Genomic DNA, 19,564 nt, shown 5'->3' with positions numbered 1-19,564 from the left:
CAAGGAGTTAATCTCAACATTGAGATGTCAAGTACATGTGTACAAATAATTAATATATACATGCATGAAGATACACTTACCTGCAAATTAGCACTTACATTTGTTCTTTAAAAACTTACATACTTGAATACACTTACATACCTGAAAACTTTACCTATAACAGTAAGATTAGGGATATAGCGTTAAAATAGGTTAGCCAGATAAATCAATGCATTATAAATTAATAAATCGATGACTTGGCTGAAAAAATAGAGTTTGCTATAGAAAGGGGAGTCCTCCCACAAATGAAGCATAATTTGTGTTAATTTTAGTTGTAGAAGAGTATCATTCATTTTTCAATAAAATAAAGTAACGGCAAGTTATTCTATCATGTTATTCTTTTCAATTGCAAAATAAATTGGTTGTTATAGTACTAGAGCAAGTACAAGCAGTGTTGAAGTAACTGAACTGTTAACACCTCATTTACTAAATTCTCAGTAAGATAGACCATGTCAGGGAAATCGTCTCCTCTACACGTGCACGTCGATGATGACACAACAGTCCATGTTCACGTGAAGAAGCCTAAGAACCTAGTCGGTAGTCGACACTCCACAGAGGTTCGGTTGTGTGTTGCCTTCCCTAACCTTTAGCTTAATGCTAACTTCTGGCTATGAATTAGTGGTCGCTTGCTTGGGGTTAGATTAAAATACACATATTGACAATATTCAATACATTTTATCTGCAAATATATTACTTTTAGGAATTACTAAAAGTAATATATTTGCTTCAATGATGTTGTTTGCAGGAGTTGTTATTTCAACAAAGAGGTTTTGCAGACACATTTCTGCAGTCAGAGGCCATATTATATTAGGCCATTTTTATGATGATTATAAATTTCATTGAGGAACATTAAATTTAATTTGAATGTTTTAAATTTCAAAATTCTAGTAACACACATTTTAAAATGGCTGAAGTTTACCAACCTCTCACTGCTGTTAACCGATCTTGATTAGTTTAGCGCTAGAGAATTGACATGACGCGACCTGTCAATCAAACTAAACTATTGACCAATCAGCGTCTAGATACGACGAGGCTTAGCAACCGATGTTGCTATCCGCCATGACCTCCGACAAGCAACTATAGTGAATGTTGTTTTGAACGTTAATCTTGTTTCTATTTTTACCGTTTATTAGATGATTTAAAATGGTGAAACGATGTCAATGGGGGTCTTTGTGACTCCATTAACATCGTTTTTGATTTTGTGACTTTATTTGAATTTCAATAAAGATAATTTCTACAAAATATTGACTTCATACGATAAACAGAACAAACATTAACATACATGTACATTATGCTAAGGGCAGAATTAATCATTATTCCCACAGTCATTTTTTATCCAAGTGAGAAAAATAGCTGGTCACTTGAAACACACATAAATAATTGGACACAAGTACATTAAAGAGAAATAAATATTGCCAGTATATTTCGGCTATATATATCCAATATATTTAGCTCTAGCGTTGAGCCAGCATTCTGTTCACTACTGCTGGTGGCCACTGTCTTGTATGGCTTGGGTGTTAAGTACCCAAGTGGTGTACCCCTCATAGCGGCCAGAAGCTCAATGTCCCTGTTCAACAGCTGAACTTTTCTGAAATAAAGTGAAACAGAATGTATTATCACACTTTGTATATATTTTAGAGATTTTGTATTAAAATTTTATTATTATAAGGAACACTTTTTCAATTCATACTTGAAGAATTGTTGACTATTTATTCATAGCATTGTAACTAAAACACATGTGTTTAATTTATAAACACATGTGTCTTCAATAAAGTGTTGAAACTCACTACTTTTTTTTAATTTTATACCTATTGTCAGTTATGTCTGCAGTCAGTGGGCATTTCTTTCGGTCTTCATTTACCAGCCGACTGATGATCATGGAGGACACTGGCTCTGCAATGATTTTTCTCCCCCTTGGCCTGTCCCATTCCTGCGGTTTTGATGTGCAGGCTGGTTCACTGGGAACTTCTTTCAGGCCACTGGTCAGCCAGTCCGTCAACTTGAGAAATAGTCCCAAGACATGGACACATTCCCCTTCAGCTCTGAAATTTAAATGTCTTATTGTGAAATAATGGGTCTCAATTAAATTCAATCAAAAATTAAATGTATCAATTAATGCACATCTTGACAGTAACGTGCCTAAAATAATATAAATAGACATGTTGCACAGAATGCTTCCAATCTCCCATTTGCCATATCAAAAATCGTAAAAAAAAAACTGTCAACGTACAAATTATTTGGTCTAATCTTGACAGGTGCTGTACCTGGTATAGATCGGACTCATGGAACGAAAATGAGGCAGTCATGGTGAATATTACTAAAACATACACTTATTTTTGTAAGAATTAAAGAGTTAATTTACCCCGCTTTACAAGAACAGTGTGCGTCAGTGACCTTCAGCGGCTTCTCATTCTTTCGCTGTGACCGGTACGTTGTCTCCTTCACAGTACTTTATTCATCTTTTTTTTTTTCAACAAACACATTCACTGATGCAAAGAAACTTTCATTTGCATGCTTTCTTCCTTGAATTCTTTGCCTAAGAGTTGGAATATATGGTAAAAAGCTTTCACCAAAATCACTCGGTAAACAATGTAAACTTCGTGTAGCCGCCGCCATTTTGCTTTATGCTTGTCGGAGGTCGACTAGTTGCTTGGTCACGTGATGAGTGGGTGGAGCTACTCTGGGAATCGGCGTCATGTCAATTATGGGTATATACTGATTCTTCAAGGGATATAAATTTATGGGCAGATTTAATTTATTATATATTTAGTTGTTTTCTAGAGATTAATCATTGAAGTTTCTAGTTTTTATTTAGGCTGAATTAGGTTGAATAAATTAATTTATTTCGCAAACAAAAACAGACAATTGAAACAAACAATCTTCCTTTGAAAGTCAGAATGGTAAATTATATCAGAATGTATCTGTTGAATAAAGATAAATTTTTGGTGCAAGATTTTATTACCTTTGCAACTCTGAGTATTCATCTAGATAATTAAGCATTTAGAATTAAATTACTTAGATTAAATAAAACGGGTTTTTTATTTAATTAATTTTTCATTTTATAAAGTCGAGATCGAAGTTGCTTAAGATGTTATGTAATGATCTTGTTGACAGCTCTACATACACAAACTGTCCGCGCTAAAATTTTTCCAAATTGCTTGTAAAACCACCACTTTGCTTCCTTATGAAACACAGTGAAATTGCACTATGTAATGCTTGGGTAGACAAGCTTCTTATGTGTTTTCGGAAATACTGATGAACATATAATTGTCTGCGCTTCATTATTTTCAACCATAATTCATAATACAACCCAATACCTGGGATAACTTTCAGTAATTGCTGCAGGTGTTCACACAGCATTATCAGAGCATATACAGTATAAAACTGTGTACAACATAAGTGTAAAAGAGAAATTAAATTACCGTATATTCCCGCATAAATGCCAATTCTAGATCGCAAAAAAATTACTAAACCGAGAAGTCTGGCTCATACGCGTGTAACTGATTGAAAGCGAATGAAGTGACATTATGCTAACTTAATATCAACAACTACAACTCGAACCATGCTGAACATGTGGTCAGTAGCCTTTTTACTTAGTTTGTTTCATAAAGCAGCGATGGCTTGCACTTGAAGAAAACCTTTTGGTTTGATAGGTACATACAAAGTGTTACGGTTTATAGGGCCGGCTTATGTGTGCATTCTTATAAATTCCCTGAATTCAGCACTGTTTTTCTAGGGATGGCTTATATGCTGGGACATACAGTATATTTATATCAAATAATAAAAAGATAAAGCAATAAACACAATTTTGGTGTAGCTTTATGTTAGAGACACTGATGGGTATCCTCAGTGATGCCTAGGCTTGGATGCGAAGGTGCTGTTAGATAAATTTATTGTGACTATTTAGTGTGACCTATTTAGTGCGACCTATTTAGTGCGACCTATTTAGTGCGACCTATTTGCACTTTAATTGTTCACCAGCCTATTCACTTTAACATCCAAAACTGCAATGTTTTAGGAAACTTCTAATGTATGTAGGAAATCACTTGGGATGTAACGTCTGGGTGCTCATATTTTAAAATTCGTATTTTGAGGAGATCGTAGGTAGAGGTTTCGCTGAATAGCTCTGCAACACAACCTGCAATTTTTCCTTAGGGCCCTCTACAAACACTGAGGAAAACCTTTTTTGAAATTGTGGCAATTGTTAGAAGCTGATTGTATAGAACAAACTCGTAAAATACCATATAAGTACGAGACTAGCAGTAATATGACTAGCCTGAGCAACGTTGCCCATACAGTGTACTACCAACATATAGCATCAATATGTGCAATGATTTTCTTCAGTCAAATCGATAAATTTAATATCAAGTATTAATATTAATATCGGATCAAATAAATTTAAATCTAACATTTTTAGTTAGTTATGAACATAGCCAAGATTTGTGTTTTTTTATTAGTTGTTGCTTAAACATCTCTGTGTAGTGCATGTGCTTGTGCATGAAGGGTGTGGTGGTTTGAGGGTGGCTTGCCAGTAGTTGATCTTTAGCCTTAGTTCTTGGTTTGATTTTTGCTAACATGTATCTAACTTCTTTCTACTTCTTGTTTAATTGCTTCCTGGTCTTGCGACAAAGATGAACTTGCAGAAAATTGTAGATTTTATCAATCAGTATCGGTATTTTTCTATCATTTACGAATTTTTGATGTTTGAGGTGATCTGACTGCCAGGATGTTTCAAGATTGAAATCGACAAAACTTATCAATATTAAACTAATCAATATTTAAATTTAATTGTTCTATATATATAAATAAATTGCACCAACATGCGAGTAAATTAACATACGAGCTCAGTCTCGGAACGCATCATGCTCGTAAGTCGAAGTATGACTGTACAGTCAAACATGGATAACTCGAACTTCACGGGACCGAGCGAAAACCAAGATCAATAAGTCGAAGTATGACTGTATTGCAATGGTAACAACTAGTGACTTCATTTTGCACTTGTTTTTCTTCGAAACCCATTAATCTTTAAACCTATTAACCTGTTACCACGATTAAGTTTTGTTGATTTAATTTAAAAAAATCCTGGCAGTCGGATTACCTCAAACATCAAAAACAATGGCAAATGATAGAAAAATGTCGTAATCATTTTGGTCAAATTTACTCAAATTTTGTGCAAACTCATCTTTAAGCCGCTTCCGTATTCCTGATCGCTTAGGATAAATAGTATCTTTATCAAGCAAGAGTTGGGCATGAACTGTCAATACGAAGATTTGTTTTGTCAAGGTAAAGGTCAGGGACTGTAAACATTTTTAGGTTTTTGTATCTGTTTAATTTATGTTGAACGTAGAAGCCAGACACCGCAAGGCTCAACTGTCAAGTTGTCTGTCAAGTTGAAATGTTCTACTTTAAGGAATAACAATAGCAATACACTTACTGACTTATGATGATAGAATTTTACTTAGCCCTCCAGAAATTATTAAATATCATCTCCGATTATCTTTTAGTCTCCTTTTTCGAGCATGAGAGGTCAAAGGTCACCCGGAAGCACTGTCATGAAATCTCCCTCACAAGTGAGAGTGAAGTCTCCAAAGGCACCTTGGGTTCCAGCTCCAGGCAAAACGACGAAAGGCAACCGAGTGACCTTTGAGGTAGGTCGTAGCTTTACTCATGGCCATTTTAAACTTCTCAACCCTTCATCGTTCAGACTTATTGAGCCCTCTCAACAGACATGCCATTGGTATGGCGCAACCCTAACGGTTCTGCTAGGACTCAGAACTTTTTGCAACAATTTTTAGTGTCTTAACATGGCATGCATGGAAAAAACACTGGATGACATCAGATATTAGCTTTTGTCAGAAGGAATTTGCAAATGGTTAGTAACTGCTAATACTAACCGATACAATAGTTGAGGTTCAAGGTTTCCTAATTACTAGCTCTGATAAATGTGATCATTGGGGACAACTGTTTTTAAAAAAGCTGTTGTTAGGAACTTAAATTTGCATATTTAAATGTGACGTCATTGTTGATTAAAGAAGTGATGCAGTGCTGAGCTAAAGATTCGTGTGCTAGCCAGCTAAGCCTGTGGTCAACTGGGTTTTGAGTTTGTCAAAATGCAGATGCAGTATTCAAGAAAAAGAACAAGCAGGGGTGTACTTTCACCGCTCCTAAATGGAAATCAAATGATTTAGAAAAATACATTATATGTATGAAAGGCTAAAAAAGTGGCTTCGTGACCAACTGTGGCTTTCGACACAAACAAAAACCCAAAAGTTTGCAGCCTTGTAGTTTCTGTCATGCTCGCTGTAGTTTGGCTAGACACATTTGATTAGACAACTTAATATTAGCGAATCCAATCCTTGATGAGGTGGTCATGATTGATTGATTCAATTTTGATTTGGAATGCCGCAAAAAGGATCATGTGATTGTAACACATAAAATAGCTGGTGCAAGAATTAGTTTTCTGCGCTTTGTTTCTTACAAGCTTTAGTCTAAATCCTTTTTTTCCTCCTTTGCTCACGCCTCCGCCTAAATGTAAACATCCTCCTAGACATTTTGCCATGAACTGCTATAGGGAGGTCGTGGCACACTGGAGCTCGGTGGACCGTACTATGACACGATGAGCAGAACAGAACTGGATGAGGACCGAGATACAGACACTGTGGCCATCACTGCTAAGGCCAGAGATTATGAGAGAAAAATATCTGGTTTGATGAGAGAAGTCGGGGGACTGAGGAGTGAGGCAAGTTGTACTTGTAATATGTGAACTGTTAGTCGCTGCCTTTTCATTGGTGCATTAGTGTTCCTATCAGCTCGCTTGCCGATTTGTTTTGACTTTGTTCGTATTGCGTGTTTTGATTAGGAGTTTTATATACGTTTAGTCAAACTTCAAATTGCTCAGGTTGAATTTTCAGATATGACCAATCAGAAAAGGGTAAAACCGTCAACAAGTGCAGTTTCAGTTCATCATGACCAGAGATCAGTTTCACTTTCAACAACATCCATCATTGCTAAAGATTTAGTGTTGAAATTTTGAGAGACGTGCCTGAAAGGCACGTCTCTCACATTTATTTTAGATTTTTCCGTGTTTTTTTAAAGCTACTGCATATGTAACCAGGGTAGAAGTTTTTTTTAGAAATTATTGAATTTATCCCAGGCGGTTGAGAAAAATGAGTATTTACTGGTAAATACCATTGACAAATTGAAAAAAGAGTGGTAAGTTGTATTTTTATAAGAAAAGCATGGCAAATTTCAAAGTTTTAATGGAAAAATATGGGTTTGTGTTGTTTATCAACCTTTATGTAACCTATTTATCTAGTTTGCTATTACAACAACTGAAATCTTTTTATCACTGTCATTGCTACATGTCACTGGATGGTTAAACTTGCAATCTTAGTTGTATGGGATTTGAAATGTCAAAACCACTGAACAAATCACCAAGTCTGAACATAGCAGAATGCACAAAAGAATGCAAAACTAAAAATTTTATTCGCTATAATGAACAGTCATAAATTATATATTAAATTAATCATCATTTTAGGCTGTAAAGTAAGGTTTTTGGATGATATAGTTTAAATTCTGAAAATTTTACTTGTTTAATAGTTGAAGACAACGATCTGTATAGATATGATCACCTCACATACATTTTTATCTGCTTATTTTGTATTTAGTGATGCGTATAAAACTAAATTTTGACACAAGGAATTTATATGTAGAACTTTTAGAATCATCTCACGAAACCTGGTGACATATAATCCAATCATTTTTTATTACATTGGTTCGAGAAACTGCATCTAACCAGGTTTGGGTGCATCCTACACATTATTTGATGGGATATTCTGAATCTTGGGAAGATTTCGAACTGAGCAGTATATAATTTATGTTTGTTTACTAGTAACAAAGGCGGGAACAACAAATTATAAATAAGTTTAAATAATTTGCTCAATGAATAAATGGGGGTCTAGTTTATTTAGCACACTGCTGTATGATGCATGTTGTAGTAGGATCATCATTTTCCTGCAACCTTGTAAATTAGTTTATGGTGAATATTTGCTAATGAAAATCCTTTGAAAGAGTAAAAATGCCTATTTATAAAGGGAAGATAATTCCAAAAATTATGAATCGTTAAAATGGTTGCAAATAAATATAAAGAAAGGATAAATAGTTTCTTGTTAATTTTTGAAACTCACGAAAGTAATTATAACTTCTTTCGAATACATAAATAACTATGTTTGTGCTATTTTCGTTTTCTGATAAGATTCTTTGGCTGGAAAACATGCAATTTTTCATCCTGTCATAGGATGAAATTATCTCTCGCTAAAGCATAAAATGCAGGTTTGCAGAGCTTGACAGCGCATGGGAGACAAATCCCTATTTAGTTTAGGCATAAAGCAAATAATAGAAAAGCTTATTTTTCAGGTTTAAATCATCTAATTGTATGACATTCCTCGAAAACTGCACAACGTTTTTGCCGCTCGCTTCCAAATTCGATTCCCCTGATGCCTTTTGTGGGTAGATGGTTGCTATTTTTATTTTGCTCGCACTGTTGACAGGCCGAAGAGGCTCGTGAGGCAGCTGAGCTCCTCGATCGTTCAACAGAGGAGCTGAGGGAGACGAGACACGACCTCTGGGAAAAAGAGAGAGAAAATAGGAGACTGCGTGAGAGCATGGAGGACCTACGACAGGATGTTGCTGCTAGCAGGTACCTTCAGGGTGGTCTAGTTGTCTGACAAGGTGGTTGTGGGACCTCCATGAGAGACTGAATTTGACAAGCAATTGCTATAAATGCTATGTAAATGTCATCAACCCGCTCATTATAATGTTATATCTCTTGGGTTCACAATTTATATATACCGAACTTGTCGGACTATTAGCTGCTACTTTTTTCTGATGATTTGAGCCATGCGGCTTATATAAGGGTGCGGCTAATATGTGGCTTTTTCTTTCACCGCAAGGGCGCATTAACCCCGCATTAACCAGATTCTCCTGTTAGTGCGCCTTTAGCAGCGAAAGAAAATACGAAACATTGCCTAACAGTACTCTTGCGTTAGGCACTAGATTAAAAAGCGTCGGTTAATACGAAACAGTGCCGTTAGGCACTGTTTCGTTTTAAACAGCAAAGTTGTTGCTGCGTTAAAAAGCACCATCCTGAGTTCTGCGGCCTATACAAAGGTGCGGCCTATGTATTGTTTTATTATCGTTTTTGGAAAATAAAGCACATGCGGCTTACATAAGGGTGCGGTTTATACTCCGAAAAGTACGGTAAATCTCAAAGTTTGTAATTCATCTGCCCAGCTATAGCGATGAAAATAGCTAGCGATTGAAAATTCTCTTCGTGCTGGATTTGAACTCACAAATATTGCAACCATAAGTTTGTAAACACGTGCATTTCAACTCAAGGCTAAGTTGGTCTTACTTACCATTACCGTTGCTCTCACCATATACTGTTTACTTTTTTCGTGACTGCACACGCTAACTTATTAATTAATACAGTGCGCCCTCTGGTTACGATGCCCCAGTATTCATATATAAGACTTCATATAATATAATATATAATACTAATATAATATATAATATTCATTTATTACTGTAGTATGAGCCTTGTTCTGTCTAAAGCCATGGTTGGGGTTTGAAAAAAGATTGCATCGTATGGGTTTCAAACTCGTAGTCATAAAGTTTACCTTAGTGATTCACGAACGCTTCAAAGATGTTCATTTATAGAGTACATAAAGGCATAAATCTGGAGTACTAGATAGTATACTTAGAGGTAGAGTGTACATTAACTGAGTGATGGCAGTGATCCCACTAGTTAACTAGCGTCATCGCTGCTTGAACTGACTACATTTTTTATGTAATGAAATTTTACTGCTTTTCTTGTCTATTTCATCACATTTTAATCTCTTGCTGCCTAAAATTTCTATATAATTGTGCAATTGTTTTATTTCTGTTTGATTGGATATCATTCGTAGAGAGGTGGTCACCTTGTACAAATGGATGCATCTGTTGTTGAAAACAGTTTCATGCAATGTAATCTGGTCAGGGACGAGTTGTGTGTCTTGTACTGTTGCACAATTGTTTATATCGATCTGCTGTCATAAAATGTGATCGATTTTGGAGTTATTCTCTTTATTATCCATCTTGGCTCATGCCCTTGTAGTCCATTCATTGCAACACAATGATAGGCCTAGGCTATAGAAAGCATGTTTACCTACGCTTGCCTTTGACAATGTTGAGCATTCCGTCGTAATAACCTTGTTTGTCTCACTCTGATAGTACCCGGCCTCGGTGAATGGTGAAATAGTTGACTATTGATAGCGGGTGGATAGCGGGTGTCAAAGGGGCTGATCAACGGGATTACTTTAGAGAAACGGACTGATGGCTATCGATGTTATCGTACTAATACGTTTCGCTCGATGTTCTTTCATTGCAAGCATTGTTCATGGGAGATTACAATATTGGAGATGAAATTGGGATGAGTTGATCATATTGTAAAAGGCTGGCCAGGGGTTCCATCCACCCCTGGCAGCAGTATACTACTAATTTCATAGCGTAGTAGCTGCCATCATAGTAAGAGCTAAGCAAGCATGAGCTGGTCAACTCGTTACAGGAACTCTACGCGGTCGCTGAGTCAGGAGCGGGAACGGCTGCTCAAGAAACTCGTCGAAGCTGAGATGGATGGACAGGAGGCGGCGAGGCAGGTGGGCAGTGTCAAGGTCAGTTTTACTTTTTTATATATGTTTATCTTTTAAACATCTGCAGGATCCTCCCGCTTATCTTGTTTCGGTGAAAATTGTCTCCATGTTTGTATAGACATCGAGACTTGGGTTGAACCTCAAGTCCTGTCATACACACTAACATTTTACACAAAATTATAGTTGATTTTATAAGAAAGTGTCGGTATTTTTATATCATTTGCGACGTTTTTGATGTTTGACGTGATCTGACTGCCAGGATGTTTCTAGATTAAAATCGACGAAACTTGATCTGCGGTTCAATCTGATCAAGCTTAGGAAAATGTGATGAAATGATCTCACTAGTTGCTATAGTTGATATCGGCAGTTGCGTTCAAGTTGCAGCGTTACGAGTCATCTATTTTGTCGGTCTGTTTGCAACTATAGACATCATAATCGCAGTTCAGCTTGATCTACACATTTTAACCGTTATCAAGTTTTGTCGATTTTACTCTTGACACATCCTGGTAGTCAGATCGCCTCAAACATCAAAACAACCACAAATGATAGAATAATACTTCCTGATGAAATCTACTAAAGGTTTGTGTATGTTCATCTTTAAATATATAGATAGACAACTCCTTGTGAGAATAGTCTATGGATAGATCTATGAATAGATCGGATTTATAAATAACAAAATCAGTCTACTGATAGACCAACACAATATAGTCTCAAGTATATACACTATCTTAGTTAGTGCCATGTCAACTTTCAACCAACCTGTCTGAAGTTGTACAGGTCAAACATCAACAACAATCGCAAATGATAAAACAATACCGATACATTCTGATGAAATCTACCAAAAATTTTGTAAGTTCATCAAATGATACGTGACAAGTTTCTAGAAACTTACCATTAGAGAGCCTCTACAATTTCCAGAAGTTTCTAGAATTGTTCTTAGAAGGGCTATTAGAATGTTAGCAACATTTTTAGTTGTATAAAAGTTTAACCTCTATTTGTCATCCTCTGCTGACGGCTGTCTTTGTTGTATAACACCATAAAATTCTTGGCTCGAGTTCTCTGTCTTGTCCGATGTTAAAAAAAACCCGTGAACGCTTAGTTTCTCAGGCTATTGTATGTAGCGCTTAAAGCATAGTTGAATGTAGTAAGTGACTAGGTATGCACACCTAAATCAATAGTCTTTCGCTTTTCTGCTATTTTTGAAGTTTAGGAAATCTAATGTTTCTTCCTTGTTTGACAATGACAATGCATTCAATTATCGACTTATCGATTGAAAATGTTCTCTCAAGGCTTTTACTAGAAGCAATCGGCAGTAAACTTAGAACTAACATTCTTCTCGAACGACTTCATCGTTTCCGCTCGGGTAAGCTAGGAATCCTGGGATACGTCTTTCGAAAGGTTTCCACAATTAGTATCATGTAGATAACAATGAGGTGATGTCAGCATCATCAATTTTGTAAACTTATTCTCTTTTGGGTAGTTGTCATTCCCTGCTATGGGAAACACGGTCTCTTTTGCGTTGACTAACCTTTATAAATAGTCCTGCTCAATGATCTTAGACACAGAGATGTAGTCACAACCTACCTGCATGTAGGTTTTACTCTGCAGTTTCTCTATCAAAGTAGAATTTCTTTGAAGTTGTTTTGCCTAATTGGAATTCGTTTGTTTGCTAAATTCTTCTTTGACGAGTTGTGCAATAGATTGACATATTTCTCTTCTCTGCTACAGGACCTGGTGAGGAGACTGAGAACTGAAAACAAGATGACAAGTGAGGATCTCAAGCTATTAACTATACAGAGGGAAAACTTGACAGCGGTGAGTAAAAGAGCAGGCTAGAGGCAAGCTGTGTAACATTTGAGGAATACTCTCGAGGTTTAGTCGTTTGGGAGTGCTTTATATCTGTAAGCGGTAGATAAATGCCCTCAACTTTATAAAAAGGTAGCAAAACTTCTAATTCTTTTATAACCGAGATTTTCAGCTTATTCAATCAATCGTTTCTTTAAGATGAGTAAATATCGTAGTCGCCTTACTTTATTCTGCATGTGTATACACTTGATTTGAATCATTCAGAAGTAAAAGCCATCCGTTCTCGGTGAGTGGTGGTGAATAGCAATTTGAATTTTCAACTCAAATTTTCAAAGAAATTGAATTAGTGAATTTTTAAATCACATGAATGATAATTAATTAAATACCATACATTTCATGAAGTGATTTCGTAGTATTCAATAAACCTTCAACTTTTTACACTTCAAAAACCATCTTACGTCGACAGGTTTTGAAAAACTTTTTCTCTGGAACACCGAGTTTGACCTACTCATAACTGTTAGTGATCATATTATCAATTCTTTCTTTAGTCATCACGTACATGTGAACATCTGGTGACATAAATTCTCGAGTAGTATATTCAACTCTACACCTTACATCAATCTTATAACCATTTTAGAAATAACCTTAGCATCTCGTGACTTCCATCTGCAGAGCTTGTGTCAAAATGTGATGTGAAACTTTAGATGTTACAAATTTCAGCTTTCCCTGTATAGACATATTCCACAGACATCATATTTCACAGACATCATATTTCACTTCCTCAAATCTGCTTCGATTTAAAAACTTTTCCTTGCACTCTCAAGACTTGCTGTGGAAATGTCAAGATATAACTGTTTAATGTATATGAACTATATGGATAGCATAAGGTATTTGAAGGTTGTCTTCTCTTTGAAAAAACTTTTTCTAGGCATGCTAATATCAGGGCATTAGATGCTCCTACAACATAAATTATTCTTATTGGAACGTTTACGTTGTAGGGACTTTATGTTAAACAAACAATAAAATACATATAAATTGCCAACTCCTTTCCAGGATCTTTTCAAACTCACCCCTTTGGGCATACAAAAAAGAAAAGCTTAGCATAACTCTTTTAATTTGTGGTCTGTACTGTAACTGCAGTACTATTGGTTTGTATTGGCAATTTTCTCCTTTTTCTTATCACATATACGTGCATTAGGGCCCATGATTAGGGTAATTTTACGTTAAGTTAAGGAGAGTGCGGACCTTCGATGTCAATTTAAATCATTTTTTTCTTTTCTAGACAGCAGGGTTTGCTGCAAAGAAAATAAATAAAATTATATCTAAAATAAAAGAAACTTATCTTTTCTATAGTAAGAGTGGTGTCTGTCAGATTTATGCAAAGCAAAAAGGAGCAAGCACCTGTTATACAAGGTACATGTCTATCAGTAGTCTAAGGGGTATATTATTTCTGTATAGAAACTGACAGCTTTCGAGGACTCAAACCGAGTGCTGCGGCGGCTCCTGCAGGATCAGCATGCGAGCGAGACGGAGCAGCAGAGGCTCGCTGAGCAGAAGTCTATACTTATTAACAAGTTCGCTGTCTGCGAGGAAGATAACGAGCGACTCCGGCAGCAGATTAAGGTGACCTTCCTTAGCCTGTGTCTTTCTTGAGGTTGAAGATGTACTTACTCAAAACTAGTTGCATTTATTTTAGTTGGTTTTATCAGAAATAATCAGGTTTTTTTCTATCATGAGCGACTGTTTTTGATGTTTGCTGTGATCTGACTGCCAGGATGTTTCAAGATTAAAATTGGTAAAACTTAATGGCGGTTAAAACATTCACAGCAAGCGAAAGTATGCAAATGACGATTGGTATTGTTCGCTCTATTGGTAGCGTTAACTCTATACTACAGCCTAGTAGTTTATATATACAGTCAAACATGGATAACTCGTCCACGGATAGCTCGAAAAAATGGTTAATTCGAACATTTCCTTTGGTCCGTTCCCACGTAATGATAAATTGCTATAGATAACTCGAATTCAACACTGTTAATTCGAACTGTTTTTTTGCCCAACAGCTACCGAAACGGTTGTTTTCGCTTTAGAAAATCACTTTATTCAAAGCCATAGAGGTAAACTTCATCTTTTCGTAATTCATAAGCGTCGTTATTACCACCATCGGCAAAATATTTTTGTCAACGACTTTTCTAAAAGTTTTGTGAAATTTGATTTATACAGCGATACAATGAATAGCACGGGCTAACCGGGTCACGCGCGCAAGAATTTTCGCCACGCACATACAAAACAAAAATCGCATGTTGTTTTGTATGTGCGTGGCGAAAATCCTTGAGTGCGTGGCGTAACCCAGCTAGCCCGTGATGAGTAGTTTTCCGACGTTGATTCCGTGTTGAATCAACGTCGGAATGTTGAATGTTTAAAACGTCTTAAAAAATGTTGTAATTAAACGTATACGTTGTCTGAGCTACAAAAAACTATTCATCGTTTGACCTAAACACAGAATACGTGTGTACATTCAATAAGTATCTATTAAAAAAGCGTGAGTGATATAGAATGTACCGTAAAACCTCGTAAAACTTCTAATTGAACTGCCTCGGAGTGTTGCTCTTAACGAATCCCAGGTAAAGTAAAGTAATCTGCATAAACTTCAAGAAAAAACGGCAAAATTGATCGTGGGTAAAACCCCAAAAGAAAAAAATGTCTTTTCTTTTGAGCATTTCAACAACGATCAAGTTTTGCCAATGTCAATCTGAAAAACGTCCTGGCAATAACATCACTTCAAACAACAAACCAATCTCAAGTGATAGAAAAATCTCTATACTTTTTCATGAAAACGTTTTAAACTTTACATTAGAAGCATTTAATTTGAAACAAGCCATTTGTGCTTTTGATTTATATTATAGTTTGTATATGTACATGTATCTACTAATAAATAAGTAAATATATGGACTTGTGACAGTGCTCTGATAACTTGAACGCTCTGATAATTCGAACACTTTTGCTCGGTCCCTTGAAGTTCGAGTTATCCATGTTTGACTGTATATATAAACTAAAACATAGCTTTACATTTTTAAATAAAAGTGTAAAGCTATGTTAATTTTAAAAATAGTGTTGTTTTTTCTACTCAGCTCATCATACTTGAAGTTCTATGCGTTTACCTTAATTTCTCTACTTGACTTGAATGTAAATGAGAAATGTGTAGTAGCTTAACTCTTTTCTACCAAATTAATTTCTTTAGCGGACACAATTGTGTCTTCGTTATAACTTCTGTACCCACGGTCTATAAAAAGTATTTTAATACCAAATTAATCAGCATAGAACTTAGCATTAGTTGTTGCTAGGTTGCTAGTTGTACTTTAGCTGATGCTATAAAATTACGGCAAATGTGTTCAAGCGAGAGAACGAAGCAAATGCATTGCAGAAAGAGAACGAAAATTTTTCGGCTGTTTTCGAAAACCGTGAGCATATACAAATTGGATGAGTTATGAATATTATTACAGTTTACGCATTATTATTATTATTACTGATAAAATGTGAATAATAACTCTCAGTAGTAATATCTTTCAATGAAAATCTACCAAAGTCTATAGATCTAAAATAGTGAAAATTTGGAACTGTAATGCGTCTAGCATGACTGCTCATTGCTAAGAAGAAATTGTGAAAACAAATAAAAGTTTTTACAAAGCGAAACTACACTCAGGATGAGTTGTAAACACGTTTTCTATTGGCCCAATGCATGCAAATATTTGTTTCCTTTCATTTAAATACAGATACGATATGGTAATTTATTAGCTACTTACTAATTAGAAACAATTTGTACAAAACCTGCTAAAGACGCATCATGCGTCTCTTGACCATTTTGCTGAGCCATACTACGCTGCTCGTAGTAGCGAAGGAATTACAATAGAGAGAAGAATGATATTGCTTAAGACTATTAAAACTTATCAAGGGAGTAGTAGACTAGGTATAAAGCATGATGTCACGAAGTGGCTCATCCAATCACAACGTATTTGTTGAATAGGAGCTGCCAGTTTGTTAAGATGCGGTTTGTCAAGGATTTAGTTGTCTATTTTCCTACTTGTATACAGGACTTGGAGCGAGAAGGCCTTGACCTTAAGATTCAACTGAGAAGTCAAACAGATGAAACGATGGCATCGGCAACTCTCCAGTCATCTCTCGAGCAGACTCGAGCTCATCTGCAGCGAGAGCTGAGACAACGAGAAGCTGACTGCAATAGGTGCGTTCATTTATACTATGTATACACGCTGTACACCACATACTTCATGCCTTTTATCTGTTGTACACTATGGATTGTACATTTTATCATTTGTACACTTTGTGTTGTGCACTTTATATTTTACACTATTAATGTGTTAAACACTCTGTGTATTATTGTCTGTATTGTACACTATGGATTTTACATTCTATCATTTGTACACAATGTATTCTACTTTATACACACCATATGCGTTGTACACTCTATGTATAGTGCACTCTATGTATTATATACTTTGTACTCTCTATGTTGCACATTATATTTATTTTACACTATGTATTATTGTACACTATGGATTTTACATATCATTTGTACACTGTGTTGTACCGTGTGTGTTTTGTACTATATACATGTAGGTATTGTACCTTATATATGGCATTATACCTTCTATTCACACTACACTGTTTGTAATGAATTATTCGTACCCTCTACGCAGTGTACGCTATGTATTGTACACTATGTATATATTTTGCACACTTTATATGAGGCTATTTGCTGTATAGTTGGCGCATTATTCACCTTATAATGTTAATTCTATGCACAGTTCAATCCATATAAGTTACCTCTGTTATTTTATACTCACTCCTAAGTATGTCAAGTTTCATCTGACATTCTTTGGCACTTTAAAGAATGGCTGTACAGATCCGCACACTAGAGTCAGACTTGGCCCAGGAAAAAATCGAGGTGGACCACCTTCAGGAGCTGCTAAGGCAAGCCCATCACAAACATGAAAAGGATAAAGAGTCACTCAAGAAGGCTACAAGGTAAGTTGGATCTAAGGCTATTACAGGTGTTACTCCAGTTCTTTTTTGATATGATAGTTCACCATAAGCGCATAGCTGGGATAATTCACTGTTGACATTCCGTCTATACTTGCTGTTCACATCGCTTGCATTCTCTAATCACACTTGGTAACATAATAATGGTTAGGAGTGACCAGAAAGTTACCACGTCTCACCAACGATTGTATTACTATAACATATTTTCTTCTAGTTAGCGTTGTGTTAACGCTAGTCACTTACTAGCAGGGGTGAGTGTGTAGCAATAGTTGCTCGGAGTTGTCTTCTCATCCTGTAACCTGAGTTGCATTCTAACCACACTCGCACGCTGGCTCACGCCTCGCTTTTGTAACAGGATTCAGAAACAACGGGCTACCAAATCTGAATCCACGGTTGATGAGCTTAACCTTGCTAACATGGAGAAGGACCAGAAGCTGGCTGAGCTCCAGGCCGTGCATGACGAACAGCGGACATTGATGCACTCCACCGCTAGGGAGAAGGCCTCCATTCAGGCCGAGAATCACGGGCTAAAGGCGTGAGAAAATATTTTGTCATTCCAGCTGACTCAGATTTTGAGAGAGGAGTGTAGCCTTAATCATGTGTCGCTTCATATTTCTTTGTCATGGTTTGGTTGTGTTTTAATACTCACTAAAGGCCATTGTTGCGCGCTCTGGGAGGATGCATTAGACAATCACTTTTCGCTGTGATTGTCTTGGTGTTGTGTTTGTTTGTTATATCGTGTGTGGTGAGTTGGTCATGGCCTTTAGCTCAGTTCCCGCTGATGGTAAGTCGATTCACTAGCGTATGCTGTGTCTTGGTGTTCAATCGTGTTAGTTTTAAGGTTCTACTATCATTTATCTCATCATTGCTTCACATCTTTTTCATCATTCTTCTCTCTCTCTAAACCGTCACCAGCATGCGCAGCTTTGTCTCTCGCTGACTACCGACATACGGTACAAAGTCTGAGACGAGAAGTGGAGTATTTGGCTCGTACGAGTTATGCCAAGAACTTTGAGATTCACAAGCTGCAAGCTCAATTGAAGTCATCGTGTGATCTCATGGAGGTTTGTATTATTATTACTTATACTCTGGCAGTGCGGTGAGAGATGGTCAGGTGTGTCAATAAAACACAGAGAATAAATATACATTACATATGCACAATAATTCTACAATCTTGGAAAGGGAAGGATTGGGGAAGGTGGTACTTGGTAGTGTGTCAGGTGGCCAAGCCCATTCTTGTGGGTTCGAATCTCGTCCAGTGCAATGTTTTTTCTCAACCTCCTACTGAGTCTTTGAACAGACGGGGAGATATGGCTCTTATTATAGTAGAAATTATCTTGTTTAGTTATTTTTACTTAGCAATTTTTGGTATAAATGGTTAACTTTACATTTATTGATCCTTCATTTTTTTGACGTTTTCAATTCGCCTGCACACGCGCTCGTTCGTGGAAAAGCCACCATATTTGTAGACAAACAATCGTCATTCTCGTTTACTTTATGCTATTGAATAGATTTTCTGGTGACATTTCGAGTTTGTATCGGTTTTCTGTAGAAAAAAGTATACAGAATTGTAAACAACAGCGTCATTTGCGAAAATTAATTGCAGAAGCTTGGTGTTTTCAACGGTAAAAGTTGTCTACAAAGATGGCGGACCACGATAATTCACAGTCCCGCACTCATAGAATGACGTCACGAAAAAATGAAGGATAGCACTCCGGCAGTGCTACCCTTTTGTGATGTGTGAGAAATCGTCAGCTGTGACAATAAAGCACAGAGAATGACTATGTGCACAGTAATTCTAAAGTATGGGGTGCGAACAGTTGGCACAGGTGGTAGGGCGTTGGCCAGTGAAGCACATTATGACAGGTTTGAATCCCGCACAGTGTAAACCTTTTGCCCAAACTCCAACCGTGGCTTCTTATTACAGTAGTGATTACAACTATTATGATAGATTGAGTGGCTGTGGAATCTTCCCT

The 19,564-nt window shown here is 36.5% G+C and overlaps 1 protein-coding gene across 1 annotated transcript in view; it reads left to right on the top strand.

The window, feature by feature from the left end:
- The window catches only part of LOC137398960 (outer dense fiber protein 2-like), a 57,313-nt gene that overhangs the window by 1,746 nt on the left and 36,003 nt on the right, over positions 1-19,564 (top strand). The window contains exons 2-11 of the mRNA XM_068085124.1: positions 478-596; positions 5,544-5,687; positions 6,611-6,778; positions 8,589-8,737; positions 10,643-10,748; positions 12,456-12,542; positions 13,992-14,156; positions 16,622-16,770; positions 17,439-17,573; positions 17,944-18,123. Coding sequence (XP_067941225.1) covers positions 489-596; positions 5,544-5,687; positions 6,611-6,778; positions 8,589-8,737; positions 10,643-10,748; positions 12,456-12,542; positions 13,992-14,156; positions 16,622-16,770; positions 17,439-17,573; positions 17,944-18,123 — 1,391 coding nt within the window. The 5' untranslated portion in view covers positions 478-488. The remainder of the gene's footprint in view (positions 1-477; positions 597-5,543; positions 5,688-6,610; positions 6,779-8,588; positions 8,738-10,642; positions 10,749-12,455; positions 12,543-13,991; positions 14,157-16,621; positions 16,771-17,438; positions 17,574-17,943; positions 18,124-19,564) is intronic.

Source organism: Watersipora subatra, chromosome 6 (assembly GCF_963576615.1).
Source record: "Watersipora subatra chromosome 6, tzWatSuba1.1, whole genome shotgun sequence".
Taxonomy (NCBI): Eukaryota; Metazoa; Bryozoa; class Gymnolaemata; order Cheilostomatida; family Watersiporidae; genus Watersipora; species Watersipora subatra.
This window is presented reverse-complemented; position numbering and strand designations above follow the sequence as displayed.